The sequence below is a fragment of the Equus asinus genome, chromosome 28, assembly GCF_041296235.1.
Source record: "Equus asinus isolate D_3611 breed Donkey chromosome 28, EquAss-T2T_v2, whole genome shotgun sequence".
Lineage (NCBI taxonomy): Eukaryota > Metazoa > Chordata > Mammalia > Perissodactyla > Equidae > Equus > Equus asinus.
The window spans coordinates 49,290,527-49,317,313 of NC_091817.1; the positions used below are offsets into that span (position 1 = coordinate 49,290,527).

General features: G+C 60.3%; 1 protein-coding gene across 1 annotated transcript in view; it reads right to left on the reverse strand.

Moving 5' to 3' along the window:
• Positions 1-4,809: 4,809 nt before the first annotated feature.
• Positions 4,810-26,787, reverse strand: part of SLC7A5 (solute carrier family 7 member 5) — a 35,176-nt gene continuing 13,198 nt past the window's right edge. The window contains exons 3-10 of the mRNA XM_014827321.3: positions 14,653-14,758; positions 13,759-13,803; positions 13,368-13,491; positions 12,298-12,401; positions 11,739-11,835; positions 10,273-10,422; positions 8,519-8,696; positions 4,810-7,288 (exon numbers count right to left, since the gene is read on the reverse strand). Coding sequence (XP_014682807.3) covers positions 7,233-7,288; positions 8,519-8,696; positions 10,273-10,422; positions 11,739-11,835; positions 12,298-12,401; positions 13,368-13,491; positions 13,759-13,803; positions 14,653-14,758 — 860 coding nt within the window. The 3' untranslated portion in view covers positions 4,810-7,232. The remainder of the gene's footprint in view (positions 7,289-8,518; positions 8,697-10,272; positions 10,423-11,738; positions 11,836-12,297; positions 12,402-13,367; positions 13,492-13,758; positions 13,804-14,652; positions 14,759-26,787) is intronic.

Below are 26,787 nucleotides of genomic sequence, written 5' to 3' on the forward strand. Positions count from 1 at the left end.
CAGGAACAAAAGGGTACAAGGTGGAAAAGCTTTTCCTGTCCCATCCGCAGGTAATCCAGGTCGCCACCTGGAGGGACCCGAGGTTACCGGTTTCTGCAAGGCTTTCCCAGAGACCTTCCACATTCGGACAGGGTAATGCTTTTGCAGACTCTTTCTTCCCCATTATTTTTTACTTACTTATTTTATTTTATTATTTTTTTGAGGAAGGCTGGCCCTGAGCTAACATCCGTGCCCATCTTCCCCTGTTTTATATGTGGGACACCTGCCACAGCATGGCTTGATAAGCAATGCATAGGTCTGCGCTCGGGATCTGAACCTGTGAACCCCAGGCAGCAGAAGTGAAGTGTGCAAACTTACCTGCTGTGCCACTGGGCCGGCCCCCTGCCCTGCCTTTTAATGGAAATGGTGGCATACTCTGTCTACCTTTCTGTACCTCGCTGTACACACTGTTCTTAAGATGTGTCTTCTACCTTTTTTCTTTATTTTGGGGGGGGACAGCTTTATTGAGACATAATTCACTGTGCAATTCATCCACGTCAAGTGTACAAGGCAACGGTTCCTAGTATATTCACAGGGTTGTGCAACCATCACCACGGTCAGTTTTAGAAGGTTCTCACACTTCAGGCTATTTTTACTGCTGCATCCATTCTGGTGTCTAATTTCAACCCCGAACGCTCATTACAGTGGGAAGCCACACGTGCATGGGGTTATTGGGTGAACGTCTGTCTCCCCGACTGGACAGGAAGCTCTGGGCAGAGAGGCATGGTGTCCATTTCAGCTTGCTGTAACCGCAGGGTGTGTGGCCAGCAGGATCTCATAACAAACAGAAGGAAGCAAGGCCAGGATCTCCTCATCTATGGCCCTAGGAGGGGTGTCAGCAGTGGGGGAGAGCGGGAGAGGCTACAGGTGTGCCCAGGTGCAGCAGAACAGATGAACCCGTCTTCAGGCAGACAGAGCTGCACTCCACCAAGCCCGCCACCTGGGAAAAGAGCGAAGGCTGAGAACTCCCCTCCTGCTGTGTTCTGCACACAGCCCATGCAGACCACCACCCCCGTATGACCAGAGGACACTCACAATGCCCCCATTTACCTGTGACCCTCAAACTCCCCTTGTGCCTCAGCTGTGATGGGCTGAACTGCTCGTCCCCACTGACCCATTGGAACAAGATGCTCGTTAACCAAACTCTAGGTTGGCTTCTCTCCTTCCCCAGACCCCTGGTCTTGGCCCCTCAGCCCGAACCAGCAGACAGCCCCTGTGGACCAGGTCGGCCTCAGGAAAACCCTTGTCTATCCACTGCCCCGCAGGCTGCCCTCACCCTGCCCCAGCCTCCAATCTTTCCCTCAGTTCTGAGGGGGTCTGAAGGAAGACCCCAGGACCAGTGCCATGTGGGTGTGACTGTGTTCTCCCTACCGAAGGGACACCCTTTGCCTGAGCCCCGAAATGCTTGCACATCTCACGTCAGAGCCGTGTTCTCCCAGCGGTGATGGTCCAGCCCCTCTGCAATAATTCATTCCCATGAACTCTCTCCTTACTCAGTCCAGATCTGGTGTATACTGGACACGTTCCTCCCTGTGGAATTCACAGCCTGACTCCAGGGACCAAGCCGAGCCCAGAAATAAAATAGGAGTGCCTTTAATGGAACAGACGGGGTCTGAAGACTCCACCCCGGTGGCTCTTTAAGAGCCATGCAGGGCTGTCCCCAAGGGTGTCCGAAGCCTGGAGAAACGGCGCCACAGCTGGAGGAGCAGGACCAGGGTGGCAGTCACGTCCAGGGACCCATCCCATGGCCCTGGCTGCCCAGAAGGACAAAGCATGGCACTGTGGAAACACGGGGCAGATGTTCACTAACTGGAGAAATCAGCTCTAGGGTGTGTGACACAGTGGGTGCGGCAGAACTCGCATGGGGATCAGCAGCCCAGTCTGCACGCTGGGTGGGGAGACCCAGTCCAGCCCTGACCCGCTCCTTGCCCTGGACTTGCCCACACACCTCTTTCCCAACCTCGAGTCTGGAGCTGTCGGAGGAATTAAGGCAGCCTCTCCTGGATCAGGGCAGTGGGATTGCCTGGGGCTCCGGTGAGCACAGGCGGCCACCACCTGTCAGAGCTTGGAGGGGTTGTGACCGCCAAGTGGGCAGGGCCAGACCCACGCCTCGATTTTGGGCCCCGGAGGCCTCCTCTGAGGGGTAAGAGACATTCTCCAGCCAGCCTGCACAGAGGCCATCACAGGAGGGGGAACTTCTGGAAACTTCCATGCCCCTCTTTGACCCAGAGAGCATTTGTTCTCAGTGAAACTGGTAGAGACTGGTTTTATGAACAGTTTGTTTGCCTCGACTGTTTTGTGTTTGATTTAATCACACGACTGAGTTCCTACTTGCAGAATTTTTCAGCTGGAGGGAAAGAACTGGGTCTTGCCGGAACCAGCCCTTAGGAAGTGAAAAGGGCAGCACACGGCCTGTTTGGTGTGGCCGTGTGCACAGGAGGACTTGAGGAGAAGTTTCTGGCAGAAGGGTGGATGGTGCTTGGGTCCCAAGGGACACTGCTAACCTTTGACAGCTGACAGTCTATGCAACCGCAGGAGAGCAGCTTTGGGGCAACGATCTGCCTGTGTCACTGGGACTGATCCCGACAATCTAGGCTTAGGGCCCCTCCCACCTTCACCATCTCTGGAGGGTGTTCGGAGGACACTGGGGACTTACAAACTCTTTAGAGGCCAGAGAAGTGTCCAGTGTTCAGGATGCATGAAAGGGCTCCTGTCCAGAGGCGAGAGCATGACCAGAGAGAGCTCAAGGGGTAAGCGTCGCTTCCTCCCTGGGGTTCTCGAGACATCCCGAGGCTTCTGAGCTCTCCCACTTGGCTCAGATGTCACCCCCAACCTCTCCCACTCAGCTCAGAACCCCAGTTCCACTTGCCTGACCCCCATCCCCATAGCCTGCCCAAATCCCACGCTTTCATGGTGGTCTGGCTGGTTGCACAGGCAAGGGGGGCTGTGGTGTCAGAGTTCCTGCCTCGCTGATGATGGTCAGACCCCACCAACCCCCTCACCAGTTCCTCACATGGACATGGTGGATCTGGAGAGCCTGGTGGGATTTTCTACGAACTTGGGGAACACAGGGAGAAGTCTCCTGTAGCAGCCAGCATCCCATTTTCCTGCCTCCCTCCTCCTCCTCCCGCTCCCCCTCCAAACACAAAGGCATTTGTCTCCATGCAAGGGGCCGAGTAACTGTAGGTTGTGTGAATGTGTCCCTGGTCCCCCGTGGACATCTCTCCCTCTCCTTCCTCTCCCCTGTCTCTGTCTCAACCTCTCTCCCTCCTTTCTCTGAAAGGAAGAGCTGGCCTGGACAGCTCCTCTCTGATTGCACGTGTGGGACAGTTTGCTTGAGCTAATTTGAGAACTGTCCTTTGCAGTGTCAAGACTTCTCCATCAGTGACAGAGAAAGGAGAGCCTATCCCTGGGCTGGGGTCAGGGCCAGCTGCCGGGTCCAGCGAGGGCCACAGGACAGACTTGAGGAGGTTCCCATTCTCTTCACATGGGTGCTCTCTCCATCGCGTTTCCTGCCTGCATCCACACAGACGGAAGTGGGATCTTAATGCGCCTCTTGAGCCTCGTGATCTGTGCCTCCCACAGAGCTGCCCCTGGAATTGCTGTTCAACTGGGCTCCCGGGGTAAAAGTGGGAACCGTGTGGGCCTCTGACCACCAGGGGCCAGGGCAAGACGGCCTCCACCCGGGCGCATGAGCACAGCCAGGCAGGCGAGCACCGAGTCAGCCTGCACAGGCAGCCTCCTGCCCACTCGGGGGGCTCCACATCCCCACTGCCCCCACCCAGCCTGGGGGGAGGGGAGAATTCCTCTGACTTGTGCTTATTTGGGGGGGCCCAGCCTACCTGGCTGTGGGGTCCAGTGTGCAGGGGTGCACTCGTGTGACCCTGGTGTTCTCACAAGTGGTAGCTGCACCAGGGACTTGGCACTCAGCAGGGCACCTGCCCACTGTGGTGGCTCAAGGCAGCCCTCCCTGCCAGCCTGTCTGGGGGCCCCGCTGCCTGCAGGATAGAGTGCAAGCCCCTTTGGTGAGCACTCAAGGTGCATGGGCCCAGCCTGTGTCCCTGGCCTGGTCTCGCCTGGAGCTGCCATGGATGGTCCTAGCCTTACCATGGTTCAGGCTGTGGCCACCCCACACGCTCTTCCTGTCCTGGCATACCCACATCACACCCGTACCCAAGGCCCCATTCAAACCCCAATTCGAGGGATGGAGTTTGCCTGAATTGAGTGAGTGCTGTCCCTGGCTCTCAGCCCTGCTCCTCTCCGCTCCCCCTCCCCCAGGCTGTGATGAGATTCTTAGGATTCTGGATTCTGGAAATGAAGAGCCGGGCCCGCCCCTCCCCTCCAACCCCAAGCTGGCACGCGCCTCCTTGCTGACCGGTGCTGGTCCTGGCAGTCACCAGTCACCCGAAGGCCTGTGTTATTGCTAGCCCCATGAGGCCAAGTTGTTCCCACCTCCGGGCCTGGAAGCTTCTCTCCACTCTCCTCCTTGGTCTTGACTTCAATGCCCCGCCCAAGAGGTGGGTCTGAATTCCAGCTCAGCCCCCTTGCCTCCCTCCAGCCTCATCACCCATGGAGCGCATATCCACCCCCAGAGGCAGGGGCTGCGGCCACCTCCTACCTCCTCCCACCTCGTCTGGCCTCCCACACCTCGAGGAGGCTGTCAGTGAATGCAAGAGGTGGGATGAGTGACCCCTCTGGGGGATGCAGCCCCAAGGACATTCCTACTCCCCAAAGTTGGTGCTGAAGAAAAGAACACAGAAGACCACCAAATACTTAGAATTTGATTGTTTTTCTTTAAAAATAAACAAAAAACCCCACAGAAAAAAACAGAACTCCCCACCCCAACCAGCTGATCGTAACAGGTTAGCCATTAACAGGACACTAGGGAGAGACGTTGAAGCCACACACGTTATACACGGCGGAGGCGCCCATGGCTGCTGCCCTCACCACACGCAGCACTGATGTGGCACAGACCCCGCAAATAAATAAACATGGTGCCAACAGCATCCTTTAAATTAGTGAGACGTTAGGACAAAACAAAACAGCAGAAGGACTGGACAAACGCTAGCTTGTTGTGCCCTGAAGGGTTTGGTTTAACAAAAAAACTAAATCCCGCAAACTGAATGCTCGGGACACCTGTCAGTAGTGGTCAGAAAGGCCAGACCTCTGCCTCCCCAGCACCCGACACGGCGGGGCAGCAGGGCACTGGGGCAGGCCGCCTGACTCAGCACCGCAGACGCAGCCCCGGCAGCCCCCGCCTTCCGAGGGGTCCCTGGGCTGGGAGGGGGACACAGCCCCGGAATTGCAGACTGGGCCCCGGACCCACCTTCACAGTGGAGGCCCTGGCATCAGGGAGAAGTGGAGAGCTGCACCTAAGAGCTGTCTTTGACTGCTCAGGGCCCACCCCGGCCCCCGCCTCAGCGTGAAAAGGGAACCCAGGACCCCAGTCCACCCTGCAGAGGCCACGGCAGGGCCACCAGTGCCTAACACTGGGGCCTGGAGGGAGACGATCTGACCTTAGATGACACTGCTCCCTAAGCTGGCTGCCGGGACGTAATGACGGCCCAGGAAAGCCAGCCGGTGGCGGGACGCGCTGGCCAGGCTGCAGCTGCCTCCCCTGGGGAACATGCCATGGGAACCAGAGAAACAAAAGCCTGCTAGCACAGCCTCTCTAGGGAGGGGTGGATGTATGTAGCTGGGCAGCCTTCTCCCTGGAGGCAGACCCCGGGAGAGCCAGGGCGGCCTCCGGAGCAGGTACGGAGTGCGAGCAGTGAAGTCGGATTGAGCTTCCTGACAGCTGGAACGGAGCCTGGGACAGGCGGAGGAGGTGGTAGGGAGGAGGTGATGGTGCCTCGGCCAGGAGCCAGGAGCCAGCCCCAGGCGGCCTGTGGGGGCTGCCGTCCAGCCGGCAAGGCCAATTCTTCAGCCCCTGGGAGAGGGCTGCCTGTGGGCCCGAGGTGAGAAGCCCATCAGTGGCGAGGCACCTGCCTTTCTTATAGTGTTTGTTTCTAGAAGATTTCAAGTAGAAGGCTTTGAAAAAACTAGAACTTGGCTCCCTAACTGGACACAGATGGGCCAGCCCTGGCATGCTGCCCACCCATAGGAGGTGTGCCATCCTCCTGCCTTTGCGCCTTTGCACAGGCTGACCTCCAGGGTGGGATGTACAAAGTCAGAGCCCAACAGCATCCTTCGAGACTGGTGTCTAGCCCAGAAACCCGCCCTGCTCTGCACATCCCGGGCAGCGTGTGCTGGCTGGAGCTCCGGGAGCACCCAGCTGCCCTGACCTCTGCTCGGAGCCCCACCCCCCAACCCCCTGCAGCAGACACCAGGCCCAGGAACCGGCTCTCTCTGCAGAGCCGGCTCAGCAGCAGCAGCAGCCCCAGTCCTTTGTTTGAAGGTGGCCATTTCCTCGAGATTCTCCTTCTCTCCTCTGGGGCCAGGGAGGGGTCTGCCTCGGGTCTTTAAGGCAGAGAGATGCAAGCCCCGGGGCAGGTTTTCACTGACGTTGCTACGTCTACAACAACAAAAGCACGAGGGTGCCAAGTGCACGTGGCCGCCACCTGTCAGTCTGTCGGTCAGTGCAAGTCCGCCGTCCACACCTCGAGGTCGAGTCTCGGTAACTCTGCTGGGGGCTGACGTGTTCCGCTCTCTGGATCCTTCTCCTCCCTGACACCGTGCAGGCACCTGGCCCCGGGTCACACTGGTGACAGGACCTGGTCCCTCTGAGGCACATGGGGCTGTGGGCGGTGTCCGGGGAAGAAAGACTCTCCCCCTGCTTCCTTGCCCCGTTTCTTTAAAAAATAATCATCTTGTGGCATTACTTGACCCAAAACTTAAGTTAAAAAATAATACAAATAAACCAAGGTGGGAAGGGAGGGGGCCCAACTGGCAAACAGTCTGTGGTCGGTGGGAGCCCCGCCGCTTCTCCGTGCAGCGATCACGCCTCGCAGACTTGCGCCTCGTACACTCGTGCCTCGCACACTCGTGGAGGTATCGATGGATGTCCGTCTTCTGGGACTAAATTCGTACCAGTTTTCACAGTGGCCCCGACTGCCTGGCCTGCTGGGGGGACAGGGCGGGGTGCTCAGCTGAGCTGCCTGGATGATGGGAGTGGGGTCGCTTTCTAAGTGGGTAAGATGTCCTAAAACGATCTTTGTGCATTTTCTGTCTGGCAGGGTCTCGGCTCCTCTCACTTATATCTCCTGGGGGACCACATATAGGAGCTTCTGGCAGAGGACCGTCGTGGAAACTGCAAGAGGAGAGGAGAGCAGAGTTAGGGGGGGCTCACGCGGTCAAGTGCCTGGGGGCCGGGCACCAGTGAGTGATGTGGCTTCGGCTCCCCCCCCCCCCATCACCATGCCTTCCAAAGGGGTAAGAGAAGCCAGAAACCCAGAATTTGACACGAAGCCTCCTGACTCGTGCGTTGGTACACTGAGGCCACGGGCCTCCCTGCGGTGGGCGCCAGCCTGCACTCCTGGTTAGAAGAGAGAAGTGCTGTGTGTCTGCTGTGACTCTAAGTCACCCAGGGGGTGTGGTCGAGGAACTCGGCAACAGGCAGGGGCTGGCTCTGCCCCCACCCTGTCACAGAACCCCAGGATCATCGGGAGTGACAATGGGGTAACAGGTCCCGCTGCTGGAGGACCGTTTGACAGGCCCTTCCTGTGGGTCCACACCTGGGCCCCTGCCTGGCAGACACCCAGGATGTCAGCAAGCATGCCCACCGCTGGATGGTGGCTGCACGCCTGCCGTCCTGCAGGGGGACAGGGCAGGTGGGTCTGTGCAAGGGGCCCAGGTGAACACCTGTCACCCATGGTCCTCTGCAAGCACTGCCTCTTGGGGCTGACTGCAGGCTGGGGTGCTCCCGCCTTAGGCCTTGGTGTGTTCTGAAAGGCGATGAACTGGGCACCTATGGTCTGGGCAGGAAGCAAAGTTCTACTGAAATGACCGAGTGACCGGCCAGGTGCCAATCGCCATCCTGGGGATTTTAAGAGCCACTCGGGAGCTGTGATCAGGGTGAAGGCCTGTAGACACCACTGACTTTTCCAGGAGCCTGTCACATTAACAGCGGTCTCAGTACAGGGCCCTAACGTGGCTTGTAAATGGACCCTGCGATGGAGGTGCTGACACCCTGTTCCTCCCCCTCTGCCTTTCTAGGTTGGCCGGCTGTGTTTAAGCTGGCAACAGACAGTGAGATTTCGTTACTTGGCCAAAGCAGCCTGGTCTTCTGGAACCCCTTGTTCTGAGATTAGCTGGGGCCAAGCTGAGCGTCTATCCTTAAAATTTGTGGGCCAGACATCACTGCCAGACACGCCAAGAGCCCGGACCCTCGGTCAATGCTGTAACTGCCCCACCCCCAGCTGGGGGATTAGATGAGAGCAGCAGACAGGCTGCTCTGGGGACAGGCGCTGGGGAGCCCAGGGCAGGGACGGAGCGAGGCCCGGCTGCCAGGCTACTGGGTTGCGGCCCAGGAGGTACTCACAGATGCCCTGGAGGAGCCACTTGGGCTTGTTTTTCCAACAGACCCCGAAGAAGTAGATAGGCAGGCCGGTGAGGATAATGGTGAAGCCAATGCCACACTCCACAGGGGTCTTCCAGAAGGAGACGGCAATCAGGAACAGGCAGGCCAGGATGAAGAACACCGGGAGGGCCAGGTTCACCTGGGGCCGGAGGGCAGAATGATGGGCATCGGCCCGGAGCTGAGGCGGGGCTGTCGGTCATCTATCACCTCCTTCCCATACCTCCTACGTCCTCTTGGTCACAAGTCCTGCCCACCCTGGCAGCGCTGCATGCCCACCACCCTCCTGCTCTCGCTGGAGTGGCCCTCTCTCTTGGGCCCACCCAGCCTCTCCCATGGGCCCCCAAGAGCGCACCTCATGACCTGCTCTGAGCCCACTCCTGCCCCCCGCCTGGTCCAGGAACGGCGCTGACCTCCCAGGGCTGTCACATTGCCTGTCGTGCTCTCCCAGCATTTACCAGGATCTGACCTGCGCTGGTTTCTTCTGAGTCAGCCTGGCACGAGGCCAGGGCCTCTTGAGAACAGACACCTCACCCTGCTCTCTGTTTCCCTCACTCAGCACACAGCTTAGCCAACAATTACCCAAAGTGCAGACAGTGCTGAAGGGTGAACGGACAACTTGGTCCCTCGAGGCTTCCCAAGGTCATGGAGGGTCGGCCTCTCTGGTTCCCATCACACAAGGCAGAAAGCCTGGCCCAGCACCTCTCCCTCTGGCCGCCTGAAGAGGAGTCGGTGCTTCTGGGGAGACTATGTCTGCCCATGAACAAGCAAGGAGCGCCCGCCTTCTCAGAGAGCCCTTCATGGACAGGCCAACCACAGTCTGCACAGCCCAGGGCAGACAGGCCCACCCACAGAGGTCACAGCAGACGAGCCACAGCAGTGCCCACAGCCAGCCCGGCCCAGGCTCCACAGAGGCTTGATCCCCTTCCACATCCACTGTGCCTTGTGCTGGGGGAGTTTGTCTACACAGAATCAACCGTCCGTCTACACACTGGCATGACTCCCCGGGAGATGAAGGTGAGGAAGGACCCCACTTGCTCAGCCCAGACTGTGCATCCCTCTGCCCCACAAGGACACAGGCCACCACATGCCCAGGATGACAGGGACATGGCCCCCATGTGCCCAGGCTGACATGAGACACAGCCTACCACGTGCCAGGCTGACATGGGACCTCTGCCCACATGCCCCCTTCTAATGCCCCCCGTCCCCCGGCTGTCCTGCCCAACGCTGACCCAGGCCAGTCAGGCCCATCACCCTGCCTGCCTGCCCCCCATCCCCTGCCCACCCAGTGCTGCAGGTTTCTTATGTCCTGCTTTTCACGTCTTGCTAGAATATAAACTCTAGAAGGGCAGGGATCTGGGGGCTCTATTTTGTCCTAGGATGGACCCCAGCACCTGGAACCATACGCTTAGCACTCAAGAGACTTCCAATAAATATTTGTCAGTTGAATCATGCCCCCCCACATCTAGCTCAGAAGCGCGTTCACATGTGCATCCTGCTCAGTTCTCACCAGAACTGCCCTGGTCTGCAGAGGGGACAGTCGCTCAGAGAGGGACGGTGGCTTGCCCAAGGCACAAGCCAGGAGGGGCAGAAGCACAAGGCGGTGTGGGTGCTGCCTCGTGACCCAGGGCCCTGAGGGACACTAGGACCCTGTTGCTCAAGCGCATGACCTTGCGAGCCCCCACCAGCCCAGGGTTGACCGCTGCCCAGGCCCTCACCTTGATGGGCCGCTCCAGGTCCGGCTTCTTGTAGCGGAGCCACAGCATCCCCGCGATGGCCAGGGCCACGCAGAGCCAGTTGAAGAAGCTGAAGAAGTTGATGACGGAGAAGATGTCCGTGGAGAAGGTGTAGAGCAGGGTCATGATGCACTGCGAGCCGAGAAACCGGGCCAGCTGAGCCCTCGGAGGCCGCGCCAACTCCGGGCCACCGCGGGGCCAGCCCACCGCCCCACTCGCTCCTGCCTCAGAGGAAGCCCTGGGCTGAGCAATACGCAACTTCTCAGATAGCAGAGGCAGGTGCAAATGGGAAAATGGCAAAGCTGCGTGGACCTCACGGAGGTGAAGGCACCACCAACAGCAGGAGCAACGCCGGGAAGCAGCCCAGGCGCCCTCTGCGGGGTCACCAAATGAGCCACCGTGCACTGCGCCATGAACACCGCGGAGCGGCTTCCAAATGGAGACTGCACCCTGTGGTAGTTTTAAACTTGTCCAAATATCATTCGACACACTCCCTTCACGAGGTGGAACCTCTCTCTGTGTCGGGCCATACTTAGCAACTTGCTGCCAACAAACAGAGCGAGACAGAAACAACGGAGCATGACTTTCAAGGCAGGTCACAGAAGACACGCACAGGACTTTCTGCCCGCTGTGCCTCTTGGCTCACTGGCCCCGGGGCAGCTGGCTGCCACGCCCTGAGGAACCGAGGCCTCTCGTCCTGAAGTGGCTCCTCCAGCCCCGGCTGAGCCTTCAGCAGGGGCGGCAGCCACAACGCTGTGTTGATCACCAACCCCTTGAGGGACCCTGAACCAGGGCCACCCAGCCCCAAACTCCTGACGCAGAAACTGAGAGGCAATCAATCTTTTCCATTCAGGCCGCTGCATTTTGGGGCGATTTATTACACAGCAACAGAGAACTAACACGATCGCACGTACTGGCATGGAAAGACGTAAACAAGCTGAAGAAAACGCACGCAATGTGAACAATTAAAAAAACAAACCCCGCGTGTGTCACACACCTGTAAACACACCCACGAGGCTCTAGAGAGGCACAGAGCAAAGGAGGCTGCCGACACTCAGCAGTTCCCTGGGAGAATGGGGCTTTGGCCTCGCACACTTCCAGACTGTCTGAAGTTTCTTTACAGCGACCATGTATTGTTTTTGGAATTAAAAACTTTGAAAAAACAAACCTAGTGCCCTTTGGTGTTCTGCGGAGCGGCAGCAGAGGCCACAATGCAAGGAAACGCTCGTGTTCACTATCTGCATCTCAGTCTCTGCCTTCGGTCTGCAGCCCAGTGGACACCAGGTAAAGCTGGGACGGGTGTCACGCACACGGGACAGGCAGCCTCCCTCCCTGTCCCCTCCGTTGGGGAGCCCCCCAAACGATCTCTGAGGGACAGTGCAGTCTCCATTTCAATCTACTGTGATCCTCCCAGGGACAGGGGACCGTGGACGGCACTGCAGACTTACCGTGAACAGGAGGGAGGGCATGGGCGTCAGGAGCTGCGGGTGGATCATGGAGAGAATAGAAGGCAGGTGGCCCTCCCTCGACCCCACGAAGAACAGCCTGTGGACAGAGGAGCAGGCAGTCAGTCATGTGCCCGTGCAACCCCAGGCAGGGTGGGAGCAAAGAGGGCCCGTGCACGAAGGCTGGGGTCCCTGCCGTGGCCTCTTGGTGACCCTGATGACTCAGCTGGCAAAGAGAGAACTCAGCCACCTTCCTCACCTCCAGCCCCCCTGGCAGGGTGCAAAATGTACCCATGAGAGAGTCTGGAAGGACACAGCATTTGTGTCACCTCTGGGCAGGGGACTGGAGTGGTGGGGGAGAGTTCACTGCTCCTTTATTTCTGTATTACTTCAAGGTTTTGACAGCTATACGTTACTCAGCATAACACACAACGCTTCCAGAGCACAGGTTAAAAGCCGTGTGCGGCGGCTGCCCGCCCTGCCAGCTCAGCCGGTCACCTGGCTCTGCTCCTGCTCCCGCAGAACCTGGGTGACAGGAGGGCGGTCCCCACCTGGGGCTCACCTGGAGGACGTGAAGAGGGACCCATTGACGGAGCCAAAGCAGGATAGGCCCACGAAGACAGGGATGATCCAGGACATGACACCCAGGTGATAGTTCCCGAAGTCCTAGACAGACGCTGAACATGAGCACCCTTGCCTGCGGCTCCAACTTCGGAGGCCCCACCTTCTCCCCCTGGACAGTGCGCGTCCCCACGGCCCAGCCTCAGCCCACCCGGCCCACCTCTGTCTGCACGGCCCTCCCGCCAGCTCATCATGAGGCTTCGGCACACGCAGTGACTCCTCGGGGTCTGGACTTGGGGGTGTCCCAGGGACAGGACCTTCTTCAGAACACACCCCGTGTCCCACTCCCGGCCCCTGGTTCTAGCACTTTCCTCAGGCCCTTCTGTCCTGGCATGCCACCAGGTCCACTGTGTGCACAGCCCTTCTCCCCACCCGTGAGTCTGCCCCCCGAGCACAGGCAGCTGCCTCTGGCTGGGTCCCCAGCACCCGGCCCAGTGCAAGACAGTGAGTATTTACTCAGAAGCTGGGACGGGCAAGCACTACCCTCGCCTGCCAAAGTGAGAGGACACCGCGGGGGGTGAGCCCACTGGATCCACCAGGCGGGCATTCGCAAGCCTGCTGGTTCTATTTGGGGCCCTACCCTGCTTGGTTTGGGAGACTGACAAGGCGCTCAGCCAGCTGCCACCGTGGGGCTGCTGCCCCTACTCTGAACCCTGCGTCCAGACTGCCCAGAGGCGGCTCGGGGTGTACCCGGGCAGAGGGGGAGAGCCGTCCAGCCCTCGGCTTTAAAGGCGGCCAATGCCAGCACCACCGCAGACGCGCCAATTTAAAGCTGGCCAGGGTGCGGCCGGGGCAGCAGCACTTTAAAGTCCCCTCGATCCTCACTAGTACAGCAGGGTGAGAACCAGCGCTGTACTTCTGGCTGGCTTGGCAAAGCACAGCTCAAGCCCTCCGAGTTGAAAAATGTGTCCACTACAGACGACGGGCCCTGTCTGCTCTGCATCACGGGCTCGGAGGCGGTAGGGCTGGCCTCAAGGAGACCCGGGCGGATCCTGGCAGGTGGTGTCTTACCACGGCCACGGCCTCCGACGTCAGCATCTGTTCAGTGGACAGCGTGGTGAAGTAGGCCAGGTTTGTCAGCACGTACACCAGGGTGACGATGGGGAGGGAGATGATGATGGCCAGGGGCAGGTTTCTGGAAGGAACAGGAGGGGCATGTCTGTGAAACGGGGATTCCTGCACATTCTGATGGGGCTTCTGTCCAAGAGCACATGGCCACCATGTGGCCAGTGTGAGCCCAGAAACCACCCCCCAGCCTGATCCAACCCCAAGGCCCCTCCCACTGACCCTGCCCTGCTTCTGTCCGCGGCTGGGCTGGGCCCAGGGACAGGCTTGGAGAGCCAGACCTCTCCCTCCGTGCACCTCACGTCATGTAACAGAATGCCTGTACATACACGCCTACCTGTAGGGGTTGATCATCTCCTCCGTGACAAAATTCAAGTAATTCCTAGAATTTAGAGAGCAGGGGTTACTTATACATTCCTCCCAGTCATTAGGGACAAAGGACACAGAGTCCTCAGGGAGCCCCTCCTGGCAGCTCTGGGCTGGCTGAGGGGAGATCCCTGCACCTGCCACCCGGCCACTTGGTGAGCCACTGGGGCAGAGGGTGCAGTGCTGCTCCCCTAAGAAATCCACACCCCTCAGGCCACTCTGTTCCGAAGGGGACACGGAGCCCAGTCTAGCGGACTCCCCCTCCCCCTATGCCCTCGCAGACCTGCTTCCCGGCTGCTCACACGCCATCACTGAGCACTGAGGGCTGGGGTCAGAGGCTACCTGGGGCAAGACTCCAAGGGCAGCCCTTAGGGGTTCAATGTCCACATTGCTGGTGCCACCCCTGCCAAGTGGACTCCAGGGTATCCCTGTCCACCTCCTGACCTGCCTTCCAGCACCTTCCCCGCCCACCTGCCATGCAGCCCTTCTTGTGGTCCTATGCAGCCCGGCCAGAGAGCAGTGCCACAGCTAGGGACCCAGGGGGACAGCAAGTGCCAGCAGAGAGCTGCAGGCAGGCACTCTGCTCCTGGGGGAGGCCGAGGACCATCAGGCCCAGATGCTTTCTGCCCGTCGGCCAAGGTTCATCCACAGGGCCCTCTCCTCAGGGGCCAGACACAGCTGTGGAAAGTGCTACCATGTGTTCCCTCTGTGCTTTTTCAGGACACGTGGGGCTCGGAGCAGCTCCCAGAGGGTCTCCTGCCACTCTCTAAAACTGCCTGTGGACGGCCGAGAGTTAGACTTCTGACATTTGGGGGTCGAGCCTATATGTCCCAAGGCCCAGGGACCCAGACATTCTGGAACTTACCATCCCCCATAGGCAAAGAGGCCACTATACAGCGCCAACACGATGTTCCCCACGTCCAGGTTGGTACCTTCAAAGGAGAACTTGGGATCCAGATTGGAGATGTCACCTGGCAAAGGCCAAACAGACAGAAAGGAATGTGGGTTAGAGAGTGCTGCACAGAGGGCACGCCTCAAGTTCTGGAATGTTTCTGGAGCAAAATACAGTAACAAACAAAAATGTAGGGGTGAAGGTTTTCCACTGCGACTAATTAAATGCACCTGCTGAGCCGCCGGGTACACACATTTCCCAAACTTATCCCAGGGCTGGGGGTGAGCAAGCAGAGTGAGCAGCAGTGACCTGGAGAAACGTGGCCCCTGAGAGGCCCCTGGTCCACTTGAGGGGACGTCAGCTCTGCTGACTTTTGGCCATTCTGGGCGCCAGCCGCCCGTCCATACTCTGAGAGACGGGACACACGAGACGGTAGATGCAGGGGTGGGCCTGCTTCCTCGGGGGTGCAGGTCAGAAGGGAGGGGCCGATCAGCCCTGGTCACCCCCCAGGCTCCGTGACGCGCCCTTCAGGTCAGGGGGATGTGGGTTTGAGCTTTGCTGCAGCCCTTAGTGCAGCAGAATCCAGAGCTGCGAAACCTGACCCGGCCTCCCACTGCGCCATGCAGCTCCAAACACCACCTCCCTCGTAGGCCGCTGCAAGCACAAAATGACCCAAAGATGGCCCAGATCTGTCCTGGGACCACGGCAGCACCGACACCCTGCTGGGAATCAGGAAACGGTCCCGGTGGATGGTGCCCCTACTCCAGGACACACTCCCTCCCCGGGGACTGCTTAGTGAGAGCCTTCTGGACAGGTGTCCACGCGGGCATCTCAGCCGTGGTCCGTGAACCAGATGGACAAGGTATTGGGCTCCTGGACACAGTGGGGTGGGGTCTGGATGGCTTAGTCCACTTCTCTGCTGACCCTTTCTCCCTGGAACGGGCAGGACCCAGCATCCCCGGGGACTACAGTCTCCCTGTTTCAGAGCCTGCAGACAGACAAGCCCGTCGAATCTGTGCTGTGGCTCAGTGAGGTCCGTGTGTGAGTGTCCTGGGGCTGCCCTCACAGGTGGACACAGACTGGGCGGCTTAGACAATAGAGATGTCTTCTCTCATAGTCCTGGAGCCAGAGGTCTGAAACGTAGGGGTCACAGGGCCGCACTCCCTCCAGAGGCTCCAGGGGTGGGTCCTTCCTGCCTCTTCCAGCTCCTGGGGGCCCCAGGCGTCCCCTGGCTTGTGGCCACATCCCTCCAGCCTCTGCTCCATCTTCACACGGCCTTCTTTACTGTGTCTCCTCTTGTCTCTCAGAAGGACCTCGCTGCCTTGAGAGGCCGCCCGAATCCAGGATGGTCTCATCTCAATGCTCACCTTAATTACATCCGCACAGACCCTTTCTCCAAATAGGGTCCCTTTCACAGGTTCCGGTGGACATGTGTTTTGGGGGATACCACTCAGCCCAGTACAACAGACACCATGACACGTGGGCATCTCAGAGGGTCCCCAGCTCCTGGGACAGCTTCTGGTGCTTCCCGAGGCTCAGTTACATCGTCTGTGAAACGGTCCAGGAACGCTCACAGGCCAGGGGTTGGGTGGGCTGGCCCTCAGCTCCCCACTGACGAGGGTCACCTGCCCAGTGGGTTTCTAGTTCCTGGCTCCCTCAGTTCTGGGGCGGCCAGCGCACAGACACGCACTTCACAGATGACTGCCTTGCAGGAAGGAGGGCTTGAAACAAGAGCAAAGACACCAATGGAAACGAAGGCACCCGGGTCACTTCCCACCCACCCGACAGTGGCTGGCCTGTCAGGCACAAAGCTGAAGAAGCTGGACTCTTAGTCAGATGCGGACCGCTCATTAGCTTGGGGACCGATTCTTTTTTGTTTTCCCTGCTTTTTCTCCCCAAATCCCCTCAGTACATAGTTGTGTATCTTAGTTGTGGGTCCTTCTAGTTGTGGCATGTGGGATGCCGCCTCAGCATGGCCTGACGAGCAGTGCCATGTCCACGCCCAGGGTCCGAACCGGCAAAACCTGGGCTGCTGAAGCAGAGTGCGCGAACTTAACCACTCGGCCACGGGCTGGCCCCCTGGGGACCGTTCCTAACTGAGTCCTTGTGGCTCTGGACGCAAGGGTCTGTGCCCTCATCCTGCTGATAAGCCGCTGGCCCAGGTCCCATGGCACCAGGCTGGGAGGTGACCCCAGGGCTGCTCCATGGGTCAATGTCACCCATAGCTGGTAGGTCTGAGGCCCCTCGGGGTACAGGGGATGGAGGACACAAAGGGGTTCTATGCCTTTCACAAGGATGACAGCCTTGGTCACCCCAGGAACAGGACAGGGTGATGGTACATGTGGAGGTTTGCAAAGGGGACCCTTTGAAAGAGAGGTTCCCATAAAACCTTGTCATTTTACTCAGCTGAAGCCTGCATTTCAAAGGGAGCACTGGGTTTCCTATGGCAAACACCACACAGGGAGGCGAGCCCCTGAGTTCCTGTTTCTGGATCCATCGTCTTATTCTGGACGCCTGGACTCTGCGGGCTCATCTCTCCTGACCATGCAGGTGTGCTCAGGCTGCCTATCTCCAGCCTGAGCCGGAGCCCCCACCCCCTGATGAGGCCTCGGTCTTGTGATGAGATGAGAACAGCCTCCAGGGCGGCTGGCACCTCACCTGACCTGACGCCTGCACATGACCTGTCTTGGAGGCCCGGGGCTGGCACTGCCTGGTCACAGGGTGGTCAGCAGGCCGGGCGGGTGGGGGCAGTGCAGAGAGCCAGCTCAGGATGGCATACCCCTCAACAGTGCCTCAGCAGCTGCTCCCCCATGGAATGTTCTGGAATGTGTATTCCTTTACATTTGCAGAGCCCTGCACGTCCCAGGGCCTTGCCCACATACTTCGGCTGTGGGGAAGGGGGAGGAGCATCTGTCCTATAGTTGGGGAAACTGAGGCTCAGGCTACCTGCCCAGGGACATGGGGATCTGCCAGCATGCAGCAGGGGTCTGGGACCACAAGGACAGCTCCTGTGAAGGCCGGGGCTGGCGTGTCTCACCTCCGGGTACCGCATGCATGAGCTTGAGTCCTTGCCACCTCAGGCCTGCTGCTCTCCCGGGACGCTGCGGGTGCCCCTGAGAACCCAGGGGAGGCCACCCAGGACGGCTCCCCCTACCCAGATCTCCGAAAGATCAGGACCCCCGAAGGGCGCTGCCAGGCCAGGCTCCTGCACCCACTGGAGCACTAAAGGTCTTTCACAGTAAAGGTTCCTCACAGGTAATGCACATTTGTCTTGAATTTTAATTTCCTCATTAACCTGCCCCATTTTCCCATTAGGATCTGCTTTTCTATCTCCTGTTTATTATTCAAGTTGAATTTCTCTTCGCATATGCTGGGATATGGGTTTGGGGGCAGTTGTTAAAACTGGCTCCCACCTCAAGCATGATCCTGAATTAGCGACACAGTGTGTCTGTGTCTCTGTGTATGTGTGTGTGAGACCCTGCTGTGCAGGGCGACGGCTGCTGTTCTCGCTGAGGATAAAATTCGAGGCTTGAGATCGGCCTGGGGATCTCAGGTAAGAACAGCTGCCCTGAGGCCTGGGCAGCTTCGATGTTCTCATGAAGGGGTGACTCGGCTCTGTGGTCCCCGGCTCAGAGTGCTGACATATTAACGCAGTTGTCTCCCTGGGATGGCCATGCTGGGGACAGAATTTCTGCCATAGCGGTATTTCCTGGGATCGACAGCTTGATTTTGCAGCCTCTGAAACCCCAAGAAAACACTAGCTGCTCTGGGCAAACACAGACTGAAGAATCTCGCCGTCTTGCCGGGACCTCCCTCAGCTGTCTGGGGCCTCCCTCCTGATGTCCCTTGGAGGAAAGCAGACATCCAGGAGCACGGAGGGACGGCCCCCTGACACCGTGGCCTTGAGGGCAGCCAGCAGACCTCCTGCTTCTCTCCTGACATGGGGTGGGGGTGGGGGGGAGAGCAGGCAAAGCTCGGCCAAGGATTTGGCTGCTTTGGGCCCCAATCAACCCACACAAGTTCCTCTGAGCTGTACCTCTGCCCTGTCACCTCATTCTGTCTCCTGCCTCCCATGGACACAGTGTGCCCCACTTCAGACCAGGGACGGAGGGAGGCATCTGAGAGTGAACTGCCCCGAGAGTGGGTGGCACACGCGCCCCCATGGCAGAGCTCCTGGTTTGCTTGGCCTCAGCCTGTGCTGGACACTGGCCTGGATTGAAGACCCGGAGCTCCAACGGGCACCCGACCAAACGCTGGCCGATCGCACCGCCCCTTCTCTTGATGGGCGCCACAACACGGGCGCCAGGACTGTTGGCTCTGGGCAGTGCTCAGCTTGGCCCCCACAGGGCTGGCGCAGCCTGAAGGAGCTCAGGGGTGACCGCCAGGGGCAGCGGCTCTGGCTGTCCTGCCGGGGCTGGAGCCCTCACAGCAGGTGGGCTCAGGGGGGTTTGGAGAGCTGGAGGGAGGGCCCGCCTGCCCGTCTCCAGGGCAGCAAGAAGCTGGGGAGGCAGCCATACCTCCATTGAACGATGCGCATCAGCAGCTGCCCCAGGCCTGGCAGCCGCCACGGGACAGAGACGGGAGACACGCTCCTTCCCGAGAAGAAGGTACATTCTAGACTCCACAACGGTGGTTCTCAATAACCTACCAGCAATCAGGGGACATGTGGGGACATCGGAAGACACATGGGGCTGTCACAGCTGGGGTGGGAGTCATGTAGTGGGTGGAGGCCAGGGGTGCCGCCCCACAACCTGGAACACATGGGGTGGCCCCCACAGCAGACAGTCCCCGATGCAACAGTGCCAAGCAGAGACCCTGCTCTAGAGGGCGAGTGACAAATGCCTGGCCCACGTGCCACCACTCCCCAAGGCCAGGGCACACATGCTGCCTGCCCGCAGCCTTCTTTCCCCTGGACCCCGAGCCAGGGCTTCATCGCTGTTTCGGCACAGAAATCCAGGCACCGGCGGACACGGGAGGAAGGGATGCAACAGCCCCACGACTGCCGAGCTCCTCACTTAGGCCCTGTCATCAGGGGGCCCCAGCGACTGGGAGGGCAGCCGGAAAGCGGTCAGGATGGACGACAGAGAAGTGCAGGCCCTCCCATGGGGACCAGGGGGGCCCCACAGTAGGACACCCATGGTTCCTGTCACACCGTGGGGTTCCCTGGGCTGTTGCCCCTTCCCTGGGGCTTTTCTGCAGATCTCAAAGCTGCCTCTAACCTGCTGCCCAGGCAGAAGGCAGCATGCCCCCCAGGCAGGTCCTAGCCCTCGGGGCATCCATATGTGCCCTCGGGCAGGCCCCTAAGCTCCGTCTCCTTCGAGGCTGCCTCTCCTCGCCTCGCCCTGAAATGCAGCCACTGACGGCACCTCTGGGAGGCTGCCAAGAATGAGAAAGCTAGCACACAGCCAGAGACCAGGCCCTCCGGCAAATCGCAATGTCACAGCAGCCTTGGGAACCAAGCAGAGCCAGGGTGACGGGGGCTGGAGCGTTCAAAGGGCCCTGGGGATCTGACTTCAGGGAAAAGCAGCCCAAATCTCTGTGTCATGCAGACACAGCCATGGGAACCATCGACCCTGGGGGGCACCCCCACTCTCGGAGAAGCCTCCTGGTGCACAGAAGCCTGGGAGGGTACCCAGCGGCCAGGTGCACAGAGGGACAGGACTGGGAGTGGTCCTGCCCCCCAGCCCTCGGCTCCTGAATCAGAGGACAAGGGCTCCCCACAGTCCCTGTTTCCTGGGACCACGCCAGGCCTCTGCATGGAGGAAGACCTGGTTGAATGCTCAGCAGGGCCTTGCCTTGGCCTGGGCATGGGACCGCAGCCCACTGACACCCCCCATCTGGAGATGGGGGTTGGGAGGCAGCTAGAGGAAATCCCAGAGCATCTGGGCTGACTGGGCCTGCCCCGCCCCACCCACTGCTCTCCCTCCCGTCATGGCCCACAGGCACCCCTCCTGGGACAGGACTCAGGACGCTGACGAGGGGAAAGTCATTCCCCAAACAGGGGGAGCATCCACCGTGCCGGAACCTTCCGCCTCCATCCCACTTGAATCCCCTGGGGTTCAACATGATGGTCACTTACGTCATGCAGTGCACTAAATAGTGTCCCCCCAAATTCATGTCCATCAGAACGTCAGGATGTGACTGGATTTGGAAAAAGGCTCTTTGCAGATGTAACTGAGATAAGGACCTTGAGATGAGATCATGGATGGGGGGCCCAAAATCCCATGAGTGTCCTTCTAAGACACAGAGAAGCAGAGAGACAGTCGTGGGAAGCAGGCACATAAGCACGGAGGCAGAGATGAGCGATAGTGCCACAGGCCAACGAGCCACCGGAAGCTGGAGGAGGCAGGAAGGAGCCTCCCTACAGGTGTCAGCGGCAGTGTGCCCTGGTTTTGGACTCTGGCCTCCGGAACTGCGGGAGGACACGTTTCCGTTGTTTTAAGCCCCCCAGTTTGTGCCATTTGCTATGGCAGACCCAGGACACTCTCTGCAGACAGGGACCAGGCGGGCCTCACGCCATCCGCGTCAGACCTCCCTGGTTTCCACTGTGCTTCATGGACACGGACGACATGGAGCAGCTATGGCCTCAGATCCTGCTTCACAATCATGGGCCAAGAGAGCAAGTGCTCAGCTTCGGGCTCCTGCGCTGTGAAACGGGCTGCCCACGCCATGGGGCCACGGGGCTCTGAGTCCCGTCTGGTCAGTGGGCTCTGAGTGCCCGGTGCCCTTAGCGGGCTCGGGAGAAAGCACAGTGACGGCTCCCCGGCACCATCCAGAGGCCCAGGGTGGCTGTGGGACCTTCGCTCTCATCCTGGAGGGGGAGGCCAGCTCACCAGAGCCTGTAACTTCCATCCTGTTAAGACTCTGGATGCTAAGTTAGCAGAGAGCCCTGCAGGGCCAACAGAAAGGCTTCAATTAAAAACTATCAAAGAACGCACACAGGAAATAACAGCCAACCCTCCTTCGACCGTGGTTCCATCACCACAGTCCTTCCTGGTGGCAGAGGGGGACTGCTGAGTCTGCCACGTGACCTGCGCTCTGGGTGTTCTCAAGGAGCAGACTGGCCCACGGGGCACTGGCCACCAGGCAATGGCCCTGCCCTGCCTGGCCCTGTCCCGTCTCCAGGGGCACAGGCAACTGGTGTGGAGAACTGAACTCCAGCCCTGAGCAGGCCCTGGCTACAGCGTCCTGTGGGCCCGTGTGGCCCTGAGTCACTCTGAGCAGGCCCTGGCTACAGCGTCCTGTGGGCCCGTGTGGCCCTGAGTCACTCTGAGCAGGCCCTGGCTACAGCGTCCTGTGGGCCCGTGTGGCCCTGAGTCACTCTGAGCAGGCCCTGGCTACAGCGTCCTGTGGGCCCGTGTGGCCCTGAGTCACTCTGAGCAGGCCCTGGCTACAGCGTCCTGTGGGCCCGTGTGGCCCTGAGTCACTCTGAGCAGGCCCTGGCTACAGCGTCCTGTGGGCCCGTGTGGCCCTGAGTCACTCTGAGCAGGCCCTGGCTACAGCGTCCTGTGGGCCCGTGTGGCCCTGAGTCACTCTGAGCAGGCCCTGGCTACAGCGTCCTGTGGGCCCGTGTGGCCCTGAGTCACTCTGAGCAGGCCCTGGCTACAGCGTCCTGTGGGCCCGTGTGGCCCTGAGTCACTCTGAGCAGGCCCTGGCTACAGCGTCCTGTGGGCCCGTGTGGCCCTGAGTCACTCTGAGCAGGCCCTGGCTACAGCGTCCTGTGGGCCCGTGTGGCCCTGAGTCACTCTGAGCCAGGCCCTGGCTACAGCGTCCTGTGGGCCCGTGTGGCCCTGAGTCACTCTGAGCAGGCCCTGGCTACAGCGTCCTGTGGGCCCGTGTGGCCCTGAGTCACTCTGAGCAGGCCCTGGCTACAGCGTCCTGTGGGCCCGTGTGGCCCTGAGTCACTCTGAGCAGGCCCTGGCTACAGCGTCCTGTGGGCCCGTGTGGCCCTGAGTCACTCTGAGCAGGCCCTGGCTACAGCGTCCTGTGGGCCCGGGTGGCCCTGAGTCACTCTGAGCAGGCCCTGGCTACAGCGTCCTGTGGGCCCGGGTGGCCCTGAGTCACTCTGAGCAGGCCCTGGCTACAGCGTCCTGTGGGCCCGGGTGGCCCTGAGTCACTCTGAGCAGGCCCTGGCTACAGCGTCCTGTGGGCCCGGGTGGCCCTGAGTCACTCTGAGCAGGCCCTGGCTACAGCGTCCTGTGGGCCCGGGTGGCCCTGAGTCACTCTGAGCAGGCCCTGGCTACAGCGTCCTGTGGGCCCGGGTGGCCCTGAGTCACTCTGAGCAGGCCCTGGCTACAGCGTCCTGTGGGCCCGGGTGGCCCTGAGTCACTCTGAGCAGGCCCTGGCTACAGCGTCCTGTGGGCCCGGGTGGCCCTGAGTCACTCTGAGCAGGCCCTGGCTACAGCGTCCTGTGGGCCCGGGTGGCCCTGAGTCACTCTGAGCAGGCCCTGGCTACAGCGTCCTGTGGGCCCGGGTGGCCCTGAGTCACTCTGAGCAGGCCCTGGCTACAGCGTCCTGTGGGCCCGGGTGGCCCTGAGTCACTCTGAGCAGGCCCTGGCTACAGCGTCCTGTGGGCCCGGGTGGCCCTGAGTCACTCTGAGCAGGCCCTGGCTACAGCGTCCTGTGGGCCCGGGTGGCCCTGAGTCACTCTGAGCAGGCCCTGGCTACAGCGTCCTGTGGGCCCGGGTGGCCCTGAGTCACTCTGAGCAGGCCCTGGCTACAGCGTCCTGTGGGCCCGGGTGGCCCTGAGTCACTCTGAGCAGGCCCTGGCTACAGCGTCCTGTGGGCCCGGGTGGCCCTGAGTCACTCTGAGCAGGCCCTGGCTACAGCGTCCTGTGGGCCCGGGTGGCCCTGAGTCACTCTGAGCAGGCCCTGGCTACAGCGTCCTGTGGGCCCGGGTGGCCCTGAGTCACTCTGAGCAGGCCCTGGCTACAGCGTCCTGTGGGCCCGGGTGGCCCTGAGTCACTCTGAGCAGGCCCTGGCTACAGCGTCCTGTGGGCCCGGGTGGCCCTGAGTCACTCTGAGCAGGCCCTGGCTACAGCGTCCTGTGGGCCCGGGTGGCCCTGAGTCACTCTGAGCAGGCCCTGGCTACAGCGTCCTGTGGGCCCGGGTGGCCCTGAGTCACTCTGAGCAGGCCCTGGCTACAGCGTCCTGTGGGCCCGGGTGGCCCTGAGTCACTCTGAGCAGGCCCTGGCTACAGCGTCCTGTGGGCCCGGGTGGCCCTGAGTCACTCTGAGCAGGCCCTGGCTACAGCGTCCTGTGGGCCCGGGTGGCCCTGAGTCACTCTGAGCAGGCCCTGGCTACAGCGTCCTGTGGGCCCGTGTGGCCCTGAGTCACTCTGAGCAGGCCCTGGCTACAGCGTCCTGTGGGCCCGGGTGGCCCTGAGTCACTCTGAGCAGGCCCTGGCTACAGCGTCCTGTGGGCCCGGGTGGCCCTGAGTCACTCTGAGCAGGCCCTGGCTACAGCGTCCTGTGGGCCCGGGTGGCCCTGAGTCACTCTGAGCAGGCCCTGGCTACAGCGTCCTGTGGGCCCGGGTGGCCCTGAGTCACTCTGAGCCAGGCCCTGTCACAAGTACCCTTAAGTCCTCCCATAAGGGGGTGGCTGGGCCTGGGAGCATGTGATATGCCTGTCCCCTCCATGCGATGGACCACAGCCCCGCTCAGGGCTGCTCTGAGGGGCCTGAAGACAGCGAGAGATGGCCCCATGGGCCCTGAGGCAGCTGCTGCCATTGCCACCATTTCACAGATGAGGAAACTGAGGCTCCAGGAGGTGAAGGGATCTGCCCAAGGAGACCCAACCTTGAGACCCAGACCCTCTGGGGACAAGTGTCTCTGCCCTGTCCCTGTGGGCTTCCAGCGCTGGCCTGGCTGCCTGGGGCCTTTCCCACCACCTCCCTTGTGATGCCCATACCCGGCCCTAGGGCAGGATGGTGGGGCGGGACTTCCCCCAAGGGAGCGCACACATCTGCTCTGGTGTCTACCATTGCAGGTGACAGGCCACCTCTCCTCTGAGCCCTGGGGGCCCACTAACCTAAGAACCGAATGTAAACTGTAAAGTGACTCAGAAACCAGTCTCCAGCCCTGGGGGCACGTGGTCATTCCCAGCTCTCCTGGGCCTTCCCTACTGCAAGGCCACTCCTTCCAGCCCCGGGGCATCTCCCTTGCTTCCTCCATCTCCCCATCCCTGAGTCTCTTGGGGACAGCACTCAGACACAAGAGATAATCAACAGGGAGCCTAAGAGCCTCCACTCATGGTGCAAACCACACTCAGGTCTCCTGGCATTTGGGGCCAAGGACCCAGCACTGGGTGAGCTCCTGGGAGCTGCCATGGAGGCTGGGTTGGGGGGCTGGGGTGGGGCCTGCCCTGGCGCAGGGAGCCTTCCCCTCCTCCCACACCCTCCAGGAGAGGGTGTCCTGCGCAGACGCACTGTGGGGGAGGAAGGACACATTTTTGTGGATTTTATCTGCACCACTATGCAATCCACTCTGCAACTGCTCAAGGAGACACGAGTTCTTCCCCCACGGGACGCTGCAGCCCAAGCAAAACCACAAGCGTCCCATTGTGTGTCCTCCGGGAGGGACCTGGGCATGAGGGATGAGCTTCCCACACCCCACTCCCGGCCTCTGGTCTTGGAAACACCCACTCTGCTTTGGGAACAGCCTGACCTTGGCGTGTAACAGGTAAGGGGCCGATAGACAAAAGAACAAGGACAAAAGCTGGTGGGCACCTCCTGGACCGAGACGCGCCCTCTGCCCACCACGTCTGCCTGCTTCTCTCTGTGGCCTCTGAGGCCTGGCCACCCCACCCATGCTGCGTGCGACTTGCTACCTGGGTCTAAAATGCTGACCTGTGTTCAGGCTCCCCTTTGGAAAAGCTGGGAGCAAACCCAGACCCCCCCCCCCATGGTGCTCCCAGCCCCAGGGGCAGCCTGAGCCCCTCCCAACCCCAGGTTCCAGCCCAGGCCTGGGGAGCTGTCCCTTCGTCACACTATGTCTGTGCCCTCATCTAGATACCCCTCTGGCCCTCAGAAGGGCCTTCCTGGTCTGGGCTGCAGCCCTGTCTGCAACTCTCCTGTCCGTGAGCCTTGTCTGTCTGGTATCCCCCCGCCATGGTGTGAGCTCTGGGCAACAGGACTGTGTTCTCCTTGGGTCTCAGCACAGAGCTGCAGTCAGGGCCTCAGAAAGTTCTGGTGAAGGACGACAGGAGGAATCTGCTCGTGCCCAAGCCCTTCTGCAGCCCCTGGCCCACCTGGGTGCCGGGTGGGCCGAGGAGGAAGACGGCTCAGTGTGGGTGGGGCGGGCACCCAGGGTGAAGGAGAGAGGCATGCGCGGGCCAGTCTATAAGACAGCCGGTCACATTCTCCAGACACAGGATGCCGGCGGCCAAACTGGGCACGATCGAGCTGAGCCCCTGCCTGAAGGACTAGGCCCTCCCACCAGCCATCAGCACAGGACCCATGGGATCGGGCAGGCTGCCCAAGAGCTTTGCGTCCAAGGAGAAATAGAGTCAGACGACTGTTGTGAGAGAAAAGGGTCAACATTTGCAACAATGCATCCTCTAGAAAGGAAAGCATTCATCTGGGAACAAAATACATCTCGAAGAAAAACAGGGAGCAGGAATTTGCAGACGCTGCACTATATCCCAAGTTCAGAAAGGAACTGCTCGGGGGGAGGATGTTTTCGACGGCAACAGAATTATAAACATATTATGTGCTCGAGCTGAACAAAGGCTCTTTGCTGTCCCTACCAAACTTTGTTTTTACAAATCAGGTTCCCCCGACATTCCTCATCTGTCTGCATCTAACATGCCAGCCAAGCAAATGCCTTCACAAGCAAATCTTCCATCAAACGGCAGCCTTCCTGGCTGGACAGCCAGGTGGGCACAGGAGGGAATTTTCCTTCTGCCCATTGGCCCTCCCCGGCTGAGCTTTCTACGAGGCTGGGGAGTTAGCCCAACCGGGGTCCTTGAGATCTGAGGAATAGGGAAGAAGATAGAGTCCTGTCTTCAGGAAGATGCTGGAACCTGCAGTCCCAGGGGGGCTCCTGGAGTAGGGTAGCACGGGGAGCAGAGGAGGCACAGCTTATAGGCAGACCCCGGCCATCCCAGCCC